The sequence below is a fragment of the Lynx canadensis genome, chromosome B3 (assembly GCF_007474595.2).
Source record: "Lynx canadensis isolate LIC74 chromosome B3, mLynCan4.pri.v2, whole genome shotgun sequence".
Classification (NCBI taxonomy): domain Eukaryota; kingdom Metazoa; phylum Chordata; class Mammalia; order Carnivora; family Felidae; genus Lynx; species Lynx canadensis.
The window spans coordinates 107,556,399-107,576,742 of NC_044308.2; the positions used below are offsets into that span (position 1 = coordinate 107,556,399).

At 36.3% G+C, this 20,344-nt stretch overlaps 1 protein-coding gene across 2 annotated transcripts in view; it reads left to right on the forward strand.

Annotated features, from left to right (window-relative positions):
- The window catches only part of SLC38A6 (solute carrier family 38 member 6), a 77,636-nt gene that overhangs the window by 4,865 nt on the left and 52,427 nt on the right, over positions 1–20,344 (forward strand). For both annotated transcript variants that reach the window (XM_030319245.1, XM_030319246.1), the window contains exons 4-5: positions 13,445–13,497; positions 16,600–16,639. In XM_030319245.1, coding sequence (XP_030175105.1) covers positions 13,445–13,497; positions 16,600–16,639 — 93 coding nt within the window. The remainder of the gene's footprint in view (positions 1–13,444; positions 13,498–16,599; positions 16,640–20,344) is intronic.

Consider the following 20,344-nt stretch of genomic DNA (forward strand, 5'->3'; position numbering starts at 1 on the left):
ATTTTTCCATTTGGACTGTAATTCATTCATGTATTAAGTTCTTTTCAGTTGCAATAAGTAAAAGTATATGAATTACAGAACTGCTGTAATAAGGCTTTTCTTTTGGCATTAACAAATATTCTGTATCCATCAATCCTGGTCTTTTTATCTGTCTAGTCTCTTTTATGTTTGGATTAGGTCAGTTTTGATGCCAGATCATGAGTTTAATTCTTCTTCTTCTTTTTTTTTTTTAATGTTTATTTATTTATTTATTTATTTATTTATTTTTTATTTTATTTTTTTTTTTTTATGAAATTTATTGACAAATTGGTTTCCATACAACACCCAGTGCTCATCCCAAAAGGTGCCCTCCTCAATACCCATCACCCACCCTCCCCTCCCTCCCACCCCCCATCAACCCTCAGTTTGTTCTCAGTTTTTAACAGTCTCTTATGCTTTGGCTCTCTCCCACTCTAACCTCTTTTTTTTTTTTTTTTTTTCCTTCCCCTCCCCCATGGGTTCCTGTTAAGTTTCTCAGGATCCACATAAGAGTGAAACCATATGGTATCTGTCTTTCTCTGTATGGCTTATTTCACTTAGCATTACACTCTCCAGTTCCATCTACGTTGCTACAAAGGGCCATATTTCATTTTTTCTCATTGCCACATAGTACTCCATTGTGTATATATACCACAATTTCTTTATCCATTCATCAGTTGATGGACATTTAGGCTCTTTCCATAATTTGGCTATTGTTGAGAGTGCTGCTATGAACATTGGGGTACAAGTGCCCCTATGCATCAGTACTCCTGTATCCCTTGGATAAATTCCTAGCAGTGCTATTGCTGGGTCATAGGGTAGGTCTATTTTTAATTTTTTGAGGAACCTCCACACTGCTTTCCAGAGCGGCTGCACCAATTTGCATTCCCACCAACAGTGCAAGAGGGTTCCCGTTTCTCCACATCCTCTCCAGCATCTATAGTCTCCTGATTTGTTCATTTTGGCCACTCTGACTGGCGTGAGGTGATACCTGAGTGTGGTTTTGATTTGTATTTCCCTGATAAGGAGCAACGCTGAACATCTTTTCATGTGCCTGTTGGCCATCTGGATGTCTTCTTTAGAGAAGTGTCTATTCATGTTTTCTGCCCATTTCTTCACTGGGTTATTTGTTTTTCGGGTGTGGAGTTTGGTGAGCTCTTTATAGATTTTAGATACTAGCCCTTTGTCCGATATGTCATTTGCAAATATCTTTTCCCATTCCGTTGGTTGCCTTTTAGTTTTGTTGGTTGTTTCCTTTGCTGTGCAGAAGCTTTTTATCTTCATAAGGTCCCAGTAATTCACTTTTGCTTTTAATTCCCTTGCCTTTGGGGATGTGTTGAGTAAGAGATTGCTACGGCTGAGGTCAGAGAGATCTTTTCCTGCTTTCTCCTCTAAGGTTTTGATGGTTTCCTGTCTCACATTTAGGTCCTTTATCCATTTTGAGTTTATTTTTGTAAATGGTGTGAGAAAGTGGTCTAGTTTCAACCTTCTGCATGTTGCTGTCCAGTTCTCCCAGCACCATTTGTTAAAGAGGCTGTCTTTTTTCCATTGGATGTTCTTTCCTGCTTTGTCAAAGATGAGTTGGCCATACGTTTGTGGGTCTAGTTCTGGGGTTTCTATTCTATTCCATTGGTCTGTGTGTCTGTTTTTGTGCCAATGTTTATTTATTTTTGAGAGAGAGAGACAGAGTGCTAATGGGGGAGGGGCAGAGAGAGAGGGAGACACAGAATCTGAAACAGGCTCCAGTCTCTGAGCTGTCAGCACAGAACCCGGCATGGGGCTTGAACCCACAAATGGCAAGATCATGACCTGAGCTGAAACCAAGAGTCAGACACTTAACCTACTGAGCCACCCAGGTGCCCCATCATAAGTTTAATTCTTATGTGAGTGAATTCACTGTGCTCTATCAGGTTTTGTTGTTTTCAGACTTTAAGAAGCAGAATAGATACATGAAATAGACAGTGGGATTATTCTGGCTGGAACAGGTGAGAGAAGCCCAAAGGTATTTCTTGAGAATTTTAAGACTCTTCCAAGCATAGTCCTAAATCCACAACTCTACTCTATTTCGTCCATCTATGCAGCAGACATATCTGCAGATCCTTTTGTAAGTGATTTACAAACCACGGGGCTTCTAAGTCCAAGAATCTGAAGTGGGACTTAGAAATATGTTTTTAAAAGTCCTCCAGGTGATTCTTCTGCAAAACTGGTTTAAGTTCCACAGCTATAATTTGTATCAGTGCCTTTGGCCATCCAACCTGCAAATGTGTGCCTTTCTTTCAAGGGTATTGGGGACGGTGCAGACAGATAAAAAGACCAGGAAAATGCAATATTAATCTGAAAATACAAGTTATTCATAAAGCATCCCAAATTCAGAAATAATAGCACTAAATAAGTGTCATTGTAAATCCTGCTGAACTTGACTGGAATTTTAATGACCTATTTTGAAATTTTTCTTCTCTGTGTGAAAAGATTTATTTACCTAATTGTTAGTTTTTAATTTTTTTAGTTTTTAACATCTTAATAGGGTTATTTTATTTTTTTGTTATGGATTCTACTGAAAGAGTAATATGTTAGTCAACTGTGGCAATTATGTCTTCATTACACTTTATTAATTTCAGTTATTTGGAAATAATATTCAATTTAGGAAGATTTCTGAGTACTGCTGATTTTTTTTCTCCTTCACTTCATCTATATTTAACTTCAAAATTCTGACACTGTCTGTTGTTCTTTTCTGTAACTTTAGGACATATGAAACTGAAAACCTGTTTCTTTCTCTCTTTTCTTTTTTCCTTCATTTTTGTAGCTTACTTGGTCCATGAACTAGCTTCTTCATGGTTCTTCATATGCATTGATGCACCTGTCTTTCATTGATTGAATTCCTTCAGTCGTTGTAAAATTCTCTATGGAGGTAGGCTTTTTTTTTTTTTTTTTTTTTATTAATACACACATACACACATAAAAGACTGGAGAATAACATGTAGCTAAATTTTCTTCTCAGTGTTTTGGACCATCATTAAGGAGTATTATGCTCAGATCAGATTCATTGGTCAGAGAAAGGGCTGTCATAAATCTTTACAAAATAAATTCTTCATTTATTTGCCTGGAGTGCAAGAGAAATTTTCATCTTTATAAAAGTAAAGGATTTCTTCACATGAAATTCTGCTGTTTTGGATTATATATAGGGTTTGAGGTCTATGAAGACTTTTTTGGGGAACTGAGGTAGCATATAAGGTACCTTAATCTCTGTAGCCTTAGTTTATTATCTGTAAAATGATAATGATAATGCTTTCCTTTGGGATTATTGTGAGAATGAAATACAATAATGTATATAAAATGCCAAGTCCTTGGTCAGTGCTAGCTTTTATTATGAGTTCTCACTGATGCAGAACCCTTGAAGATTGCAAGATGTACACACTTCTGCCTCAGAAACAGTGGCGTATTGTGATTCTTTGGGGAAACTTCTCTGCTCAGGGAATAAACCCATAGGTCCCCTCCTCTGATCTCCATATCACTCTAAGCAAGAAGGAATGACAGTTGTAGAACTTAGCATGCCAGGACTTACCTGTGTACTGTCTCTCACTCTCCTGTCCATATAGCCCCTTTGTCTAATTGAAGTTTCATGGTATGTTATTACAATCACTGCCTTGCTCCTCCCCTTTATCATCCTACTCCTCTAGCAAAGCTCCAACCATGGTTAAATGCAGTTCTGCCTACTTCACACATGCACCTGTGCAGTAGCATATTCCTGCAGAAAAACACAGCCATGCAGATTGATATCACTATAATTCAGTGTCTGGTGGACCTACGATGCTATTACGCAATCCTTATCTTCAGTTCATTCACTTGCTTACTCTGCTGTCTAAGAGATGAGGTTTTCGTAGCTTCTCCTTTCTCTCAAACCTTCACCACATTCTCATTGATTACATTCTTAGTGGATATCCTCACTTTCTACTTCACTGAGAAAGTAGAAGGAATCATAAGCTCTTGCCACTACTTACACCTTTCTATCTTCATTTGTGCCATATGCTCTGTTACCTTGGATAAACTCTTGGTGTTCCTATCTAAGACCAGCTTCCCTACTTATGCTGTGATTTCGTCTGCTCTCACGTGCATCATTCCAGCCACTCTCCCCCATCTCCTCTCTTTTATCATCTTTGTTCCTTTGTTTTCTTCCTATCAGGCTACAAAGAATCTATAATTTCTTCCATGTTAAGAACGACTCCACATCCTTCAGTATGCTCCATGACTTCATAGCAAAACTCCTCAAAAGACTTATTTATACCAGATAGTTCCTCTTCCTCTTGTTCTCTTTTGAACCCACTCTAGTTATGCTTTCCTCTATCATTCCACTGAAATTATCGTACCAGTGACTTACAGTTAGTTGCTAAATCCAGCAGTCAGTTGTCATTGCTGACCTCAGTTGACTATTCAGCAGCATTTGACACAGTTGTTCTATCCTGTGTGTAACACTTATTTACACTCTAATGGTTTTCTTCCTGTTTCACTGAATACTTCTCTTTCTTTATGCTGAATCTTCATCTCTCTATCTTCTAAACATTGGAGTACCCCAGGACTATTCCTCTGATCTCTTTTCTTTTCTTCTTCCTCTTTTTTTTAATGTTTATTTATTTTTGAGAGAGAGAGAGAGAGAGAGAGAGAGAGAGACAGAGCATGAGCAGGTGAAGGGCAGAGAGAGAGGGAGACCCAGAATCTGAAGCAGGCTCCAGGCTCTGAGCTGTCAACACAGATCCTGACGCGGGGCTTGAACTCACGGACCAAGAGATCATGACGTGAGCCTAAGTCAGACGCTTAACCAACTGAGCCATCCAGGCACCCATGATCTCTTTTCTTTTGAGCTCACTCTAGGGCTCATGGTGACCCTAAAATTTATATTCTTAGCCTGGATCTCTTCCCCTGAATTTCAGTCTCCTATACAACTGCCTCCATGACATCTCCACTTGGATACTACTATATGTCTCAAATTGACCAAACTGTCTGTTTTTGCAAATGCCAATCTATACCTTCCACTGTTTTCTCATCTAAGTAGATGATAGCATCTTCTTTCTAGTTGCTTAGGCCAAAAGTCTTAGAGTTATGGTGAACTCATTTTTTCCCTTCATACACCAAATGGAAGCTCCAAATGTGAGGAAGTATCCATTCTATACATTTGAAGGTAAAATATTGACACAACATATGAAGACCATGATGAAAAGGTGTCGAGGCCACCATTTGATCCGGTAATTGTACCACTTGGTATATACCTAAATGAATTGAAAACTTATGTTGACACAAAAACCTGCACATGATGTTTATAGCAGTTTTATTCATAATAGCCAGAACTTAGAAGTAACCAAGTTGTCCTTCAGTACATGAATGGATTGTGTGGTCCATTCAATGAAATGTTATTCAGTGCTAAAAAGGAATGAACTATCAGGCAATGAAAAGATATGGAGGAACCTTTGATGCATACTGCTAAGTGAAAGTAGCCAATCTGAAAAGGCTACATCCTATACAATTCCCTCTATTTGACGTTCTTGGAACACCTGAATGGCTCAGTTGGTAGACCATGCAACTCTTGATCTTGAGCTTATGAGTTCAAGCCCCATGTTGAGTGTGGAGCCTAGTTTTTAAAAAATGGCCAATGATATGATATTCTAGAAAAGATAGAACTATGGAGACAGTGAAAAGTCCAGTAGTTGCCAGGGGCTAGAAGAGAAGGAGAAATGAATAGGTAGAGCACAGGGAATGTTGGGGGCAGTGAAACTATCGTATTACACTATAGTAAAGGATACATGTCATTATTTACTTGTCAAAACCCATAGAATGTACAACACCAAAAGTAAACTCTATGGACTTTGGGTAATGACGTGTCAGTGTAGACTCATCAGTTGTAACAAATGTACCACTCTAGTGGGGAATGTTGGTGGTGGTGGAAGTTGGGCATGTCTGGGGTTAGGGCGGATGTGGGAACTCCCCATAGTTTCTGCTCAATTTTGCTGTGAACTTAAAACTGTTCTTAAAAATAAAGTTTATTTAAAAAAATTAAGTAACAAACTCAGAGGAAAAGAGGAAACATAATACAGAGACCAGATGAAAATTTAAAAATACTATATTTAATAGCTCTAAAGAACTAAAAGGAGATAATGCATTCTTGAAACAAGGACAGGGAGTTATTTAAAGGGTATAATCAGAAAATACAAGAGTCCCAGAAATTAAAAATTAAATTTAAAAGTAATTTATTATTTGAGTTGAAAGAGCTAAGGAAATTCTTCAGGCAGGGGGATGAGAGGAAGACAAGGAACTTGAAAATGGGAGAGAAAAGATAGGAAAATAGAGGATCAGTCCCAGAGGTTCAACATGCAAATAAGTGGAATTCCATAAAGAGAGAAAAAAAATATAATGGTAGAAAAATATCAACAGAATAATACAAGGAAAGTTTGTTTAACTGAAGGAAATTAGTTCATAGATTGAAAGTATCCATTATAATACTTGTAAAATAATTCATACCAACACACATCGTTGTGAAAAATCAGAAACCCAGAAAATATCCTAAAAGCTTTCAGAGAGGAGAAACAAATAAATTTCCATACAATGAATCAAGACTGTAATAGCAAATAGCTTTGCAGGAGACACTATAAATAAGAAGACTATAAAACAATACCTTCAAAATTTGAAAGGAAATTATTTCAGTATAGAATTCTATACCCAGCAAAACTATCATTTAAGTGCAAGGGTAGAATAATAACATTTTCATACATGCAAAGACTCCTGTGCACTTGTACTTAATTAGCAATGGAGTTTGCCGTTTACCAAAGTTATGTACTATCAAAGAAATAGGGAATTTAGCACAGAAGAGAAGTAAAGGGAATTCTCAGGACAACTGAGCAGCTGATCTAAGAGCTACCTCCAGATTGGAGTAGCTTTTTTCACAAAGGCACTGTCAGCTTTCCAGGCCGTGCTTGCCTTCAGGATTATAAACATGATGGAAACCCTTTTTCTTTCTCTTTCTCTTTCTCTTTCTCTTTCTCTTTCTCTTTCTCTTTCTCTTTCTCTTTCTCTTTCTCTTTCTCTTTCTCTTTTTCTTCTTTTTCCCCTTAAAAGAATCCCTTTCTCATTTGTCTGTATGGCTCTAATTTACACTAACAGTACCTGAGTAGGTCAGCAGTCAAGCCTGGTTGTCACAAAAGTCTAGGAATCAAATACCAGAATATTGAAACAAAGTATTAACAAGAGAAATAAAAGAAAGAAATGGATTAGGAAATTGTGGAGATTAAGGGAGTTAAAATCAAGAGAAGTTGATGTCTGAATGTGAATAGTAAGAGAGAAGGAGATGTCTAAGGATATCTCCCAGATTTCTGTTATGAGCCACTGGATAATGATAGTGTCCTTAAATGGAGGTGAGAACACAGCAGGAGGCATTGATTCAAAGTAAAAATGAGTTCAGATTTGGATAGGTGGACTTTGAAGAACATTTGACCCTTGAACAACACAATGGCTTATTCATCAGAGCAACCAACTCTTGATTTCGGCTCAGGTTATGATCCCAGGGTCATTGGGATTGAGCCCTGCATGGGGCCTCATACTGAGTGTGGAACCTGCTTAAGAATCATTTATTCTCTCTCTCTTTCCCTCTCCCTCCCTCTCTCTCCCTTTCTTTCCACACCCTCTCTCTCCCTCTCCCTCTCTAACGTTCTCTCCCCTCCCCCTCTGCTCCCTACCCTGCTCATGCTTGTTTTCTCTCAAAATAAGAAAAATAAATAAATATGGACTAGATACAGTAAGAGCTCAGAGGAGGGAGTGATTTGTCTTGTCTGGGTTGGGTGTTGAGGGTTACTAAATATTCCTGAAGGACTGAACTGAAATTTGACTAGGAGACAAGGCAAGAGAGAATATTTCATATACAAAGGTACATACTACATATTTTATTCAAGATACCAAAAATAGTTTACTATTACTTGTGCATGAGGTACAAAAGAGAACAGATAGACAAGTGTCACACCCTAAAGAATTTGGAGTTTTTGCTGAGCCAGTAAGAAGCAACTGAGGTGGTTGAAAAGAGTCCAGGAAGATCCTGGGATTCACTTCTTATTGCCTCCAAAGAGAATTTTGGTCCCTCCTAGAGCCCACTGGGAAAGAGAACAGAGTCTCCTAACTTCCTCTTCCTAAAGTCAGGTTATAGTGCTTTTATGAGGATTTTAATTCTTAGCAATGATGAGGATATAAATGAGGGGTAAATGTCTCCTTTGTGCTCCCCATTTTTTTTCTTAAACCCTTTAGAGCAACGATTCTTACAACTGTCCATTGCAACACCTTCCTTGAAAAAAAAATTCTAAATGCTCCCTTTTACTATCTGAAATGAAATTCCTGTAGGTATTATACCTCACCTATGGTGCACTGATTATTTTGTAACTCTGAATAATACATTTAAATTTTTATTTTTGTTCCATGGAGTTTAGATAGTGTCCCTTGACTCTCTGCCATGTTATATATTAGCGCGGTGTCCTTTCTCTCACCTGTCATCTCCTATTTCATACTTTCCATATTTCCCTGCTACACCTTTGTATTGTCAAGGTTGATAGTATTTCCTTTCTGTTTTGTAATCACACGTAAGGCATTCATGCTTTATCTGTAAGATAAGTCTAAAAGTTGAAAACTAATGAATAGCATTTATAGGATAAGACTGTGTTAATGTTCACAGCAGGGCCAAGCAGTATATTGGAGCCCTAGAACTTTCTCTACACATGCAATATCACAACCTCTGTGCCATTTGAAAGGAGAATGTTTCTAGTATTCTAACATCCTGTTTGCTTTTTCTGCATTGAGTTCTCTGGAATCATGCCACATTTAGTGGGTAAATTGACATTTAATTACATATTGAAAAAGTCAGAAGTAGTGATACAGGGGTACCTAGGTGGCTCAGTTGGTTAAGCTGCCAACTCTTGATTTCAGCTCAGGTCATAATCTCAAGGTTCATGAGGTGGAGCCCCGCATTGGACTCTGTGTTGACAGTGCAGAGCCTGCTTGGGAGGCTCTCTTTCTCCTTCTCTCTGCCCCTCCCCCACTCCCTGGTGCACCCATGCCCTCCCTCATTCTCTCTCTCTTTCAAAGATAAATAAACTTAAAAAAAAAAAAGAACTAGTGATACAGTTGCATAGTAGACACTCAGTAAATGAATGACCTGCACAACACTATTAGGGAGAAAAAGGCAAGAGGAAAATGATGGAAAGCACAAGAAAGAAAAGAATTTCAAAATAATAAGTGCATTGCAAATGGCCAAGTTTCTGAAAGTTGAACTGTATTTGAATAACTCATGTCCCTCAATCCAGATCCAAAGATAATATTGCTGCTGCTGAAACTTGGGCTTTGTACTGTAACCAGAGTTTATTAATTGTCCTATTTCATTGAGGAAAAAATGCAAAGCAGACAGAACACTGGAGTAACTAGCTGGAAATATTCCATGACTTTATGGGAAGCAGCTTTCCAAATGATTCGTGTGGAGGCCAAACTCTTGGTCTAGCCAAAATAGCACTAAAGTGTGCCTTGATGGTACATTAAAGAAGAAATTTTCCCCCAATTTACTTGTTAAGATTTACAGCCTTTCTGCCTCCTCAAAACATAGCATTGATTTCTTTAATATCAAAAAATAATTTCCTAAAATAGATTGCTAATGACTGCTTTCAGTTATTTACTTAAGGAGGATTGTGCCAAGTACTGCTTATATGGTTTCCTGTAAAAGACTGAATTAATTTTATAATTTTCATAATTAATGTTATTCCTATTTTGTAGAATATGCTACTAATGTGACTGGTCATTACCACATCTTATTTTGATATCTCTTAAAACATTTTCACTTTATAAATAAGATATTAAAACATCGATCATATGAAAGAGCAGAAAAATGTACCTTATTGGTAGACCAAATGGTAATAATTAAATTACTAAACACCAGAGAAATTAAAAGTTGCAGCTTAAATAAACCTTATCAGATATTTAGTGGAGAAAATGAAACTATTTGGGGGGGTGGGGGGTATGGTTTTTAAAATTCCACCACTCCATTACAGTCATTGTAGAATATTTGAATTCCTACCCAAAACAGTAAGATAAAGAAGACTACACAATCATTGTTACCAGTTTATAATTCATTCCCTTCTTTTTATGTTTTTTACTTTATAGATCATATTCTAATCCAATTGTTTCAGTCAATATTGACATTTTTCATGTTATAAACATAGTTTTTAATGGCTACATATTACTCTATCAGGTTAACTATAATTTAACCACTTACCATCGTTGAACATTTAGGTCATTTTTTTTTTTTCAGTGTAAACCTTGCATATAATGTTTTGTCTTATTTTAGGGTTGTTTCCTAAGATGCAAAAACTCCAAGGGGTCCAATGTTATATTTTAAAGGTCCATTGTTCAAACTGCATTCCCAAGGTCACACCAGTTTACACTGTAACCAGCATCTTAACTGCCCAAATGCCGGAACAGAACTTTAAAAATATTTCACTAGGGTTGTTTTGGTTTATCAGTTGAGATGATCCAGAAAACCATCAAAAAGAGAATATGTAGAGATAAAGCACTTGGCTGACTGTGTACATATTTTCGTAAAGCCTCAATGTTAAGCCAGAAGCCATTATTCATATCCGTGATGTCTTAGACATGGGAAAATGCTTCTAATTTTTGCAACATAAAAGAAGTATGATGACAGTGACAAAACCGAATGGCTAGCCAGACATGCTGATCTGAAAGATAGAGTGAGGATTTGAACATTGTACTCAGTTTCCATTTAGACATCTCAATGTTTTTCACTCTGAATTTGGGAGTTTGCTGTATTTAGACATATTTTTGTAAAACTAGAAAGTAACAGAGAGCAAGTTTGAGATTGCTAAAATGTATGCCACTACTGTCAGAGGTTGCGATTACATTTATCTTTATTGAGCTATTAGTTTGATTATATTTTCTGTAATAATAAAGGTTGTGTTGTAATATAAAAATTAAGAATAAGTGTTTAATTTATTTAGGTAATTAAAATACAAATTCTTTTTGGAATCTTACAGTGTTACAACTTTTGCTTATGAGAAAGTTACTTGCTTTTCATGTTTACTAAATATGCAACCTATACTTGTTTTCCGCTGTTCAAAAGTGAAACAAACCTTAAACTTTTCGATCAGTATCATCTTGATAACTTGCTCATTGACCGAGAAACTCTACATAGGTCACTCTAAAAGCAAATTATTCAATATATTCCCATTTGTGACACTGAAAAGCCTCTTTACTTTAAATTCTTAGAAGGGAAGTTTTTCTTAAGAAAGAACGGATAATTTTAACTATAACATAAAAGAAGGGTGCTGAAATTGAACAACGATGTTCCTTTAATCTCATGCTTCAGTGAGAGATCAGAGCCCTTCTGGAGACTTGGTTTACATATACATAATATTGAACCAAATTACCTTCTCAATGTCAAATTAGATAGAAGCTAACATTTAGATAGTTTTTCTGGTTTAATATATATACACCTAGACTTTGGAATGTTAAATTTAAGGAATAACCCTATATAACATTATAAATATTTTAATAATTTGTTTAGGAAAATTAAAACAAACTAGTAAAGATTTATTGATAAAAATAATTATTAATTTTTGTGATGCGATACCCTTTAGAATATGTTTATATGGAAAAAAGAATTTTGGCATTTCACATAGGAGGAAAATTTTCCAGTTCTTAGTTTTGTAACTCTGCTTTTTAATTTTTATGTTCTAACATATATCCAAAATCTACCCATGTGAGATTATTGTAGGAGTCTTTCATTGTGAAAGCATAAAAGTTCCTACTTATACACATTATATATCCTAAGTTCAAAACTAAATTCTTTGTTCACTGTGTTTAGCAGTCTGAAAATAGATGTAAAAAAAAACAGCTGTGACATCTAAAAAGTTTCTAAATTCTTTGATCAACTCTGATAATAGATTAAAATTAAAAATTTTAATTTTGCAATTAAAAATGTTTAAGTTTTTGTTCTTAATCAGTACAACTTATTTTTTCAACACTTTTATTTTCTTTCTGATTTTGTAGTCATAACATGTAAAAGTCATACATGGTTTTTAAAACACTTAACCTTACACACCTGGTGGTCTTTGTGTATAAAAAGTACAGCGGAACTTTTTGTTAGTGACAATTGAAAGAAGACTCGCGTGTGTCTTGAGAGAATATATTAAAACTTGGTTTAAGAAATGATGAGCCCGGGCACCTGGGTGCCTCATTTGGTTAAGTCCGACTCTTGATTATAGCTCGGGTCATAATCTCACGGTTTGTGAGATCAAGCCCCTTGTGAGGCTCTGCGCTGACAGTGTGGATCCTGCCTGGGATCCTCTCTCCCTCTTTCTCTGTGCCTCCCCAGCTCATGTTGTCTCTCTCAAAGTAAATATACTTCAAAAAAAAAAAAAAAAAAATGCTGAACCATGTCTTTGACTCAATAGGAGATGTTGCTGTACCAAGACTTAACTATCTGCCAGTCTGCTTCTTTTTAGTGTAGGCACTATAGAATTAAGCACTTTTCAAACTATAGGATTACACAAATGTTTTTACTTCTCTTATTTTTACTGGTGGTGTCATTAGTTAGAACATGAAACTATATAGGCTAAGGACAAATTTGGTTCTTTTTTGAGCCGTTTAATTTTCATCTTTTCTGTGACCACATTTCTTGAACGTGTGGACTGAAAATGTAATTTTATACCCTTTATACCCTTTTATGATGAAAAGAGAAAGTGTATGCCCTACTAATGATGGGTAAGAAAAAGTTGAAGGTCTCGGAAAGTATGATAGAACTTTCATACTTTATCTAACCTTATTTACATATGCAGTTTTCAGAAATGATTGCCAATGAAAACCTACTCTTGGTTAGTGTAGTATGCAAATAGTGTGTAGGGAAAAGAGAGGTTCTTCTCTTTTTTTAATGTTTATTTTTGAGAGAGAGAAAAAAAGCAGGGATGGAGCAGAGAGAGAAGGAGACAGAGGATCCGAAGCAGGCTCTGCGCTGACAGCACAGAGCCCAACATGGGGCTCGAATCCCAAACTGCGAGATCATGACCTGAGCCGAAGTCAGACGCTTAATCCACCAAGTCACCCAGGTGCCCCTCAGAGAAGTGGGGTTCTTCTTGAGTAATTAGTGTGTTTGAACTAATGCAGCCTTGGAGGTGGTCAGATAACCTTGGGATTTGCTAAGTTCTACTTATTTTAAGAAGACTCCATCCTTAGAGACCGTAAGTTGTCAAAAGTCCCTCAGAAGTGGTTACTTCTGCTTTAAATTTAGTGTGACCATCCAGTAGCTATAAGGTAGTAGTGGAATAGCTTCCTTCCTTCCCTTTAAAACTTGGCACACAAATAGTTTCGTGTAAAAGTAAAAAATTATAATGTCTCTTCACAGCTGTGACATCTTATGAAGATCTTGGACTCTTTGCATTTGGATTACCTGGAAAGGTAATTTTTTTTTCTTTACTGTCTCCAAAATCTATACAGGCATTTTTTCCCTTCCATTTCTGATTAAAAGAGACAAATATATCCAAGAGAAAGAAATTCAGAGGAATGAAAGGAAATGAAGGAAGACAGAATGGTGGGAACAGGAAGAGAGAGAGAAGGAATCTCTATGTGCTTCTGGAATCAATAAATTTAACACTTAAATCTATTTTTCACCCTAATGAAGGAGAGGGGTGATGTGAATAATTTTAAAATTGTAACAATGACCTGTTTTAAGTTTTTTAAAATTAATTTTGGCAACATTAACTAATCTTCATAAACATAGGGAAAAAAAGAAGCATAGAATTAAGATTATAGCATGACTATAAAACTAATCATTAGATTATATCATTTATAAGCTGAACAATGCTAAAAGATTATATAGCTATTCCCTCTTTTATAGGTGAGGAAATTAAGGCCCAGAGAAATGAAGGGGCCTATTTGCCCACAGTTACTTAAAGCTAGTATTACGTTGTAGAACTTCAGACTCTAAATCAACTGCTCTTCTTCCTCAGAATAGAAATAACAGCAATATTAATTGGGCATTGACTTGTGATAGGCATATTAAACTAAACTGATAGGTAGAGAAAACAATGTCTTCTTCACAGATAATCAGGAGTTAAATATTTTTGTTAGTTCTGTAGTACTTTATTTCTGAAGATCTATCGTACTTCGAAAACCCATTTTCATGTGGGTTGCAAATAGGACTTTTTCTTTCCATTGTCAATCTGTTGTTTATGTTTTTTGTTTGTTTATTTTGTTTGTAATCGTAAAGGATACAGTATCTGTAGATGGCCAAACCCACTTCTAAGAAGTGAAAATGGGAGGAAAAAGATCTAGCTATGTAACAGGGGAAACAACCCTGGATTTACATTCACATTAACTTTGTTCTTAACATACAAAAGGGAATATCTAAATCATGCTATGTAGCCTCATAGTTTGGACCGTGTCTTAACAACCTGCAACTTGAACAAAATGAAGAGTATGTTACTTGCAGGTAAAGGGTTTTGTTAATCATCCTAGTACCGGTTTCTCTTTCCTAAAGGTCGGGATGTTTGGTATAGTCATGGTCAGTTTCCTGCATACACTTTAACCAAGCGAGAAGAAAATGTTATTTATATAAGAAAACTCTTATTAATTTAATATGATCTATAAATATGACTCTAAGCATTATCACTGTTATTTCACTCTAGTATTTCCTGCATTCCTTGAATAGCAGCAGAGTCTAAAAAAGCATGGACTATTGGGAGTCCCCTTTTCCTAAAACTCTAGATAGTTGCATTATCATTATGTATGCACTCAGTCCTTAGTAGGCAGGTACATAGAAGATTCTCTAAATGAGGAGTTGTTGTTTGTTTGCTTTTTTTATATTTCCTCTCCACCTCCACAATTGGGTTCAAACTTTCCTATTTCCTTCTTTCCAGACATGATACAGATATGGATATGACATAAGATAACATTGCTCTGAGAATTAAATATTTTTAAGTTTTTTGGACTTTTTAAGAAAGATTTTCAAAATTGTCTATAAATCCATTTATATGCTCACCAAACAAATATTTATCAGGTCAATACCATCTGCCATGCACTATACTGGTATACTAGTAGGCTATGAAGACCTACATAGGTAGACAGACATACTGACTTTCTAGATCTTAAGTGCTTAAATGCAGCCAAAAATGGAAACATAATCATGAATAAGTTGATATTCTTTTTTTGAAATATATTAGTAGAAATCCAAATTTCATGTATGACTGGCAATAGATACAAATTGCATATGAAAAATAGTGTGCAAAAGTTCAAAATAGCCTTTTCACAAATAACTGTGAGGTTTTGTAATTTTTAAATGGGTTGATACACAAACTTTCTTGTGGACATGTTAGAGTGGCAACTACTACATCTTCAAAGACACCTCTCATTAATCCTGCTCTGCGAACCCCAAGTCCTCTAGGGTTTCCAGGATAGGCAAATGCTGTGCCACTGTTGGAATTTCTAGTAGAGGTGAGTCTGAAAGGTGATCTGCTCCCAGTCCATGAACTGAGTTATCCTACATAGCTAGTCCACTCTGAGCATACACTGGGGGTACGGATCCACCAAAATTCATGTGATTGAAAGGCCCAAGTGGAAGCAGAATGTTTCATCATTTGCTCTGAGTACATCTGATTACTAAGAAGAGATAAAATGTCTAGAGTTCCCCAGGAATCTCATCAGAATCACAAGCCATCAAGCCCTACAAGCTGAACTTAGTCCTTAGGCATATTTTGTTTGGCTTAAGTTTTTTTTATGTGTAACTAATTGCCCGCTAAGAGTTACGAAATTTTGAAAGAATTCAGTTTCTGACTTTCCTTGAAAAATTAAGGGAATGGAGAAGATCTAGCTACATCGGATTCACTTTCTCACATGCCAACAACTGGCCAGAGCTCAGTAGTAGTTGCCCCATTTTGAAAGGGGAGGAGTTCTCCGATAGACTATGGTCTTCACAACCTTCTGTTGTCTTACACTGAGCCCGCTCTATATTAGTGAGTTTGAAATAGTTTGCTTAAAATTTCAGGTCTGGGATGTGTGGGCTCTAGAGTTTTCTGCTCTAGACTTTTTCTGGGACAGGATGTCCCAGGCCTTGGTGTATGCCAAGCCGACACACTCAGAAGACTAAATCATTTCCTTTTATGCAAAACAGCATCGGCCCAGCACACCTCAAGCTGTCGCAGTCTACCTCTTAAAGCAATGTCACGTTCTACCTACTAAAGCAGTGAAAAGGGGAGAAGGAGACCAGATAGATTTAATTTCAATTTTTTGGTACTTTGATAACCACCAATTGCTAGCTCTTTAACACTTTTAACTGTTTGAAAATGACTGCCAAGAAAATTTTCAAAAGCATTCTTTATAGTAACCGTGGAACTATTAAAGACAGGCTTTTTATGTGATGATAATTCGTTTTATGTATTACAAATGGCTGACAAAATGTATTCTTTTCGGTTTCTCTTCACTCAACCTCTACATCTGTTTAATAAAATACTGATCCTTTTCTATTATTTCTTTCATCTTCTGAATATATTTGTTCTTTCGTAGATGGTGGTAGCGGGCACCATCATAATTCAGAATATTGGAGGTAAGCAACTGAAAGTGAACTGCTTATGCATAAATGCGATGGAAATGATTTCTTCATTTTGGTTATTGCTCGACTATGGGTCTAGCTGGGAGCCTGAATCTCTGCATACATAGGTATCTTCAGAAACCCTCAGTGTTGTCCTCATTACTCTCTCTCTGTCTCTTTTAGATCCTTTTTATTTGCAGGCCTTAGGGGACAATAGCTTCTAAATTTAGTTTCAGGTAAACCCTTAATTTAAATTCTTGTTATTGGGTCTGCAGCACACCTCTAAACCATTGACTTTCTGTTAGTTGTGATAGTTGTAAGACACAATTTGGAAAACTCTTCAGATGATTCTAAACTATTTCCCCTCTACTTTTGTCCTAATTGCCCCATTGGCAGATACTGCTTCAGAGGGAGTGATGTTTCTTGGGCTGTGAACAATCCGGGGTAGACAAGCAATATCATCTTACAACCAAGGAATTTAAAATGACAAGGTAGTTTAAAAAACAAACAAACCTGAAACAAATAAGAACCATTCTCACATTTACCTTGTATCTTGTTTTCATTAAAAAAGACCCCAATAATTGGGGTGCCTGGCTGGCTCAATTGGTTAAGTATCTGACTCTTGGTTTTGGCTTAGGTCATGACATCACGGTTTGGGAGTTCAAACCTTATGTCAGGCTCTGCCCTGACAGCTTGGAGCCTGCTTGGGATTCTCTCTGTCCCTCTCTCTTTCTGACCCTCCCGCACTCACACTGTCTCTCTCTCTCAAAATAAATAAATAAACTTAAAGAAAAAATCCCAATATTGAGAACCATGTAGAAATGAAAGTTACTGTTAATTATAGACAGTTACTGACTAAATGTATTAAACATTTCAATCCAAAATGGAATATTTTCTGTCCCTCATTATTCTGTCTGATTACTAAGAACCATCACATTTTGTTTAGATTAGGTCGAACTATTGTTTGCATTTTATGTAGAATTTTCAATCCAGGAATTTGGATCTAAATTTGTGACCCTGCCAAAATGCCTGCTGTTATATTCTTGGTATCCTTCATTTTGATCCTTTCCTTGTTCTCTAATCTTGTATCTAACTATTATTGTACATGATATATTTTAGCACTTGTTATTAGATATGAAGTTATTTCTGTGTATGCTTTTCTCCCTTACTATATGTGTGTGTGTGTGTGTGTGTGTGTGTGTGTGTGTGTGTGTGTGTGTGTATATATAATCTTTATTTTTGAGAGAGAGGGAGACAGTGTGAGCAGGGGAGGAACAGAGAGAGAGGGAGACACAGAATCTGAAACAGGCTCCAGGCTCGGAGCTGTCAGCACAGAGCCCAACATGGGGCTCGAACTCATGAACCTCAAGATCATGCCCTGAGCTGCAGTCAGACGGTTAACCAACTGAGTCACTCAGGTATCCCTCCCTTACTATATTATAATCTCCTAGGGCGAGGACTATCTCTCATTTCTTTTTGTATTCCTAGAACCTAGCACAATACCTGGGGCATGATAGACCTTTGCTGAACTGAACAGAGCTGAATATTATTTGTATGAGCTATGTCCAAATACTTTTTAATATTCTATATATATTTATCAAGAAAAAGAGAAAAAGGAATGGTGAGCTAGACTCCTCATTAGCTTCAAATATTTGAAAAGCTGAACAAGAAATTAAAAGAAAAATGTTCTAGAAAAAGAATCTCCTAGAAAGGATTCTTGCATCTGGTAACAGATAAATCATTAATTTTCTCAACTCTAAGTATGTTGATTTGCTTACTTGCTTTATATTATAACCTTTTTTAGAAAAAAGTGAGAGGCAGTCACAGCAATTTTTGATGTCCCTCAAATTCAGCAAAGCGGATAATGCTGCTTTAGTTTTTAGAATAATATCCTAATGATTTTCTTCACATTGGCTAAAAGTTTATTTATTGAAAGCCCACTAAGTAATAACTGAAATGTATTTCTAGAACCGTTTTCTGTTGTCTTAGCCAGATATGCATAAATCATTCCTTTGTTATAATAGAAGTCGAAGCTTGCTCTTGTGAGCAGATCACTGGGTTGGAAGTCAGGGGCCTTGGATTCTGTGCTCTGGCTCACTCACTCTCTTGGCTTCAGTTTCTTCTTAAATTGCTATGGGAATAGGATGGGAAACTAGGAGCTTATTAAGGTCCCTTCTTACTCCAAAATTCAAATTCCACACTTTGGGAGGGCATGTTAACTCCTTCAGAATATTGAAATATTTTTATTACAGGTAAGTTCAGTAGGAGGGTTATACTTGGTTCAAAAGATGACTTGGTCTTTTCTAGGTGTCTCTAACAAATCTGCAACTATCGCTCTAAAAGCTTTTGTGGATGTTGTTATCAGAAAAAGGGAGTCTTGGTTTTTCAACTACCTGTCAGGGCAGCTGCTGAGCCTCTGGGGTTAAAGTCTAGGGACTCTGGTCTTAAGAAGTAGTTTTTTCATGTTTTTTTTTTTTTTAAGTTGTATTTTTTTTTTTAACATTATTTTGAGATAGAACACACGCGAGCGCATGTGCGCTTGCCCGAGCTGGGGAGACCAGGGGAGAGAGAGCGAGAATCCCAAGCAGGCTCTGTACTGTCAGCCTGAGTGCAACGCATGGCTCAAACCCACCAACTAAACAGAGAGATCGTGATTTGAGCCCAAACCAAGAGTCAGATGCTTAACTGACTGAGCCACCCAGGTGTATGTTTTTGATTGATGCAAGTTGGTTCTGTGGAAGTCCTAAACGAGTACTTTCTAGACTCTGTATGCTTGAGAAGCCCAGCATACTTATCCGGGAGGTTCTTTACTATGTTGTGCATATGACTTATTTAATGTTATTTCCTCAAACTGGATTTTGCCTTTCTCTTTGTCAATTAGAAATATGTTGGATATTTATAAGATGATATGAAGTATATAGCATCACAGATAGAATTTTTGTACTTCTTACATGCCCATCTGCATGTAATTTGGTTCCAGTAGCATTTTCTGAAAGATAGGATGATAATTATTGGTATAAATGGCTGAGTTTTTGTATTGATTATTTAGAACTAAAAAATGACTATAATAGATCCTCTCTAGATCAGACATTCTACTACACATTTTAGTTGTACTTACAGCAACTCTTCAAGGGAGATGATGTTATCCTCATTTTACAGAGGAAGAGGTCAGTGTGTAGAGGGAATAAATAACTTGCTTACATTTACCCTTTAATAAAGCTGGGACTCAACTTCACTCTATTGCTAAAGACTTTATTCTTTCTGCTGTGATATAGTAAGTGTTTGAAAATCTGTGAAAATACTAAATGTTGAGGATTTTTAAAACTCCTTGGGGATAAGAACTATGTGTTTTCATTTGTTTTCCTAACTTGACCTAATTTCTGGTAGAGAAACCCAATAAATAATATTTGTTGAATTTTAAAAGTTCTACTTAAAAGCCTAAGATTTTGCCTCAAAGAGACCATTTTATATACTACATTAATGATAGAAAGAAATTTGAAAGCCCAGAGAATGATTTGTAGATTAGAATTATATAAAAATTAAAAGGCTGAAAGTATTGAGAGTTAGATCTTATTTATATAAAATAGAATTAAAATATTTTGAAATCTGTTATTTTGAGGTTAGGTAATCATATTTTATTTTACTTTATTTTACTTTACTTTTACTTTTAAACATTTGTTTATTTTTGAGAGACAGAGACAGAGCATGAGCAGGAGAGGG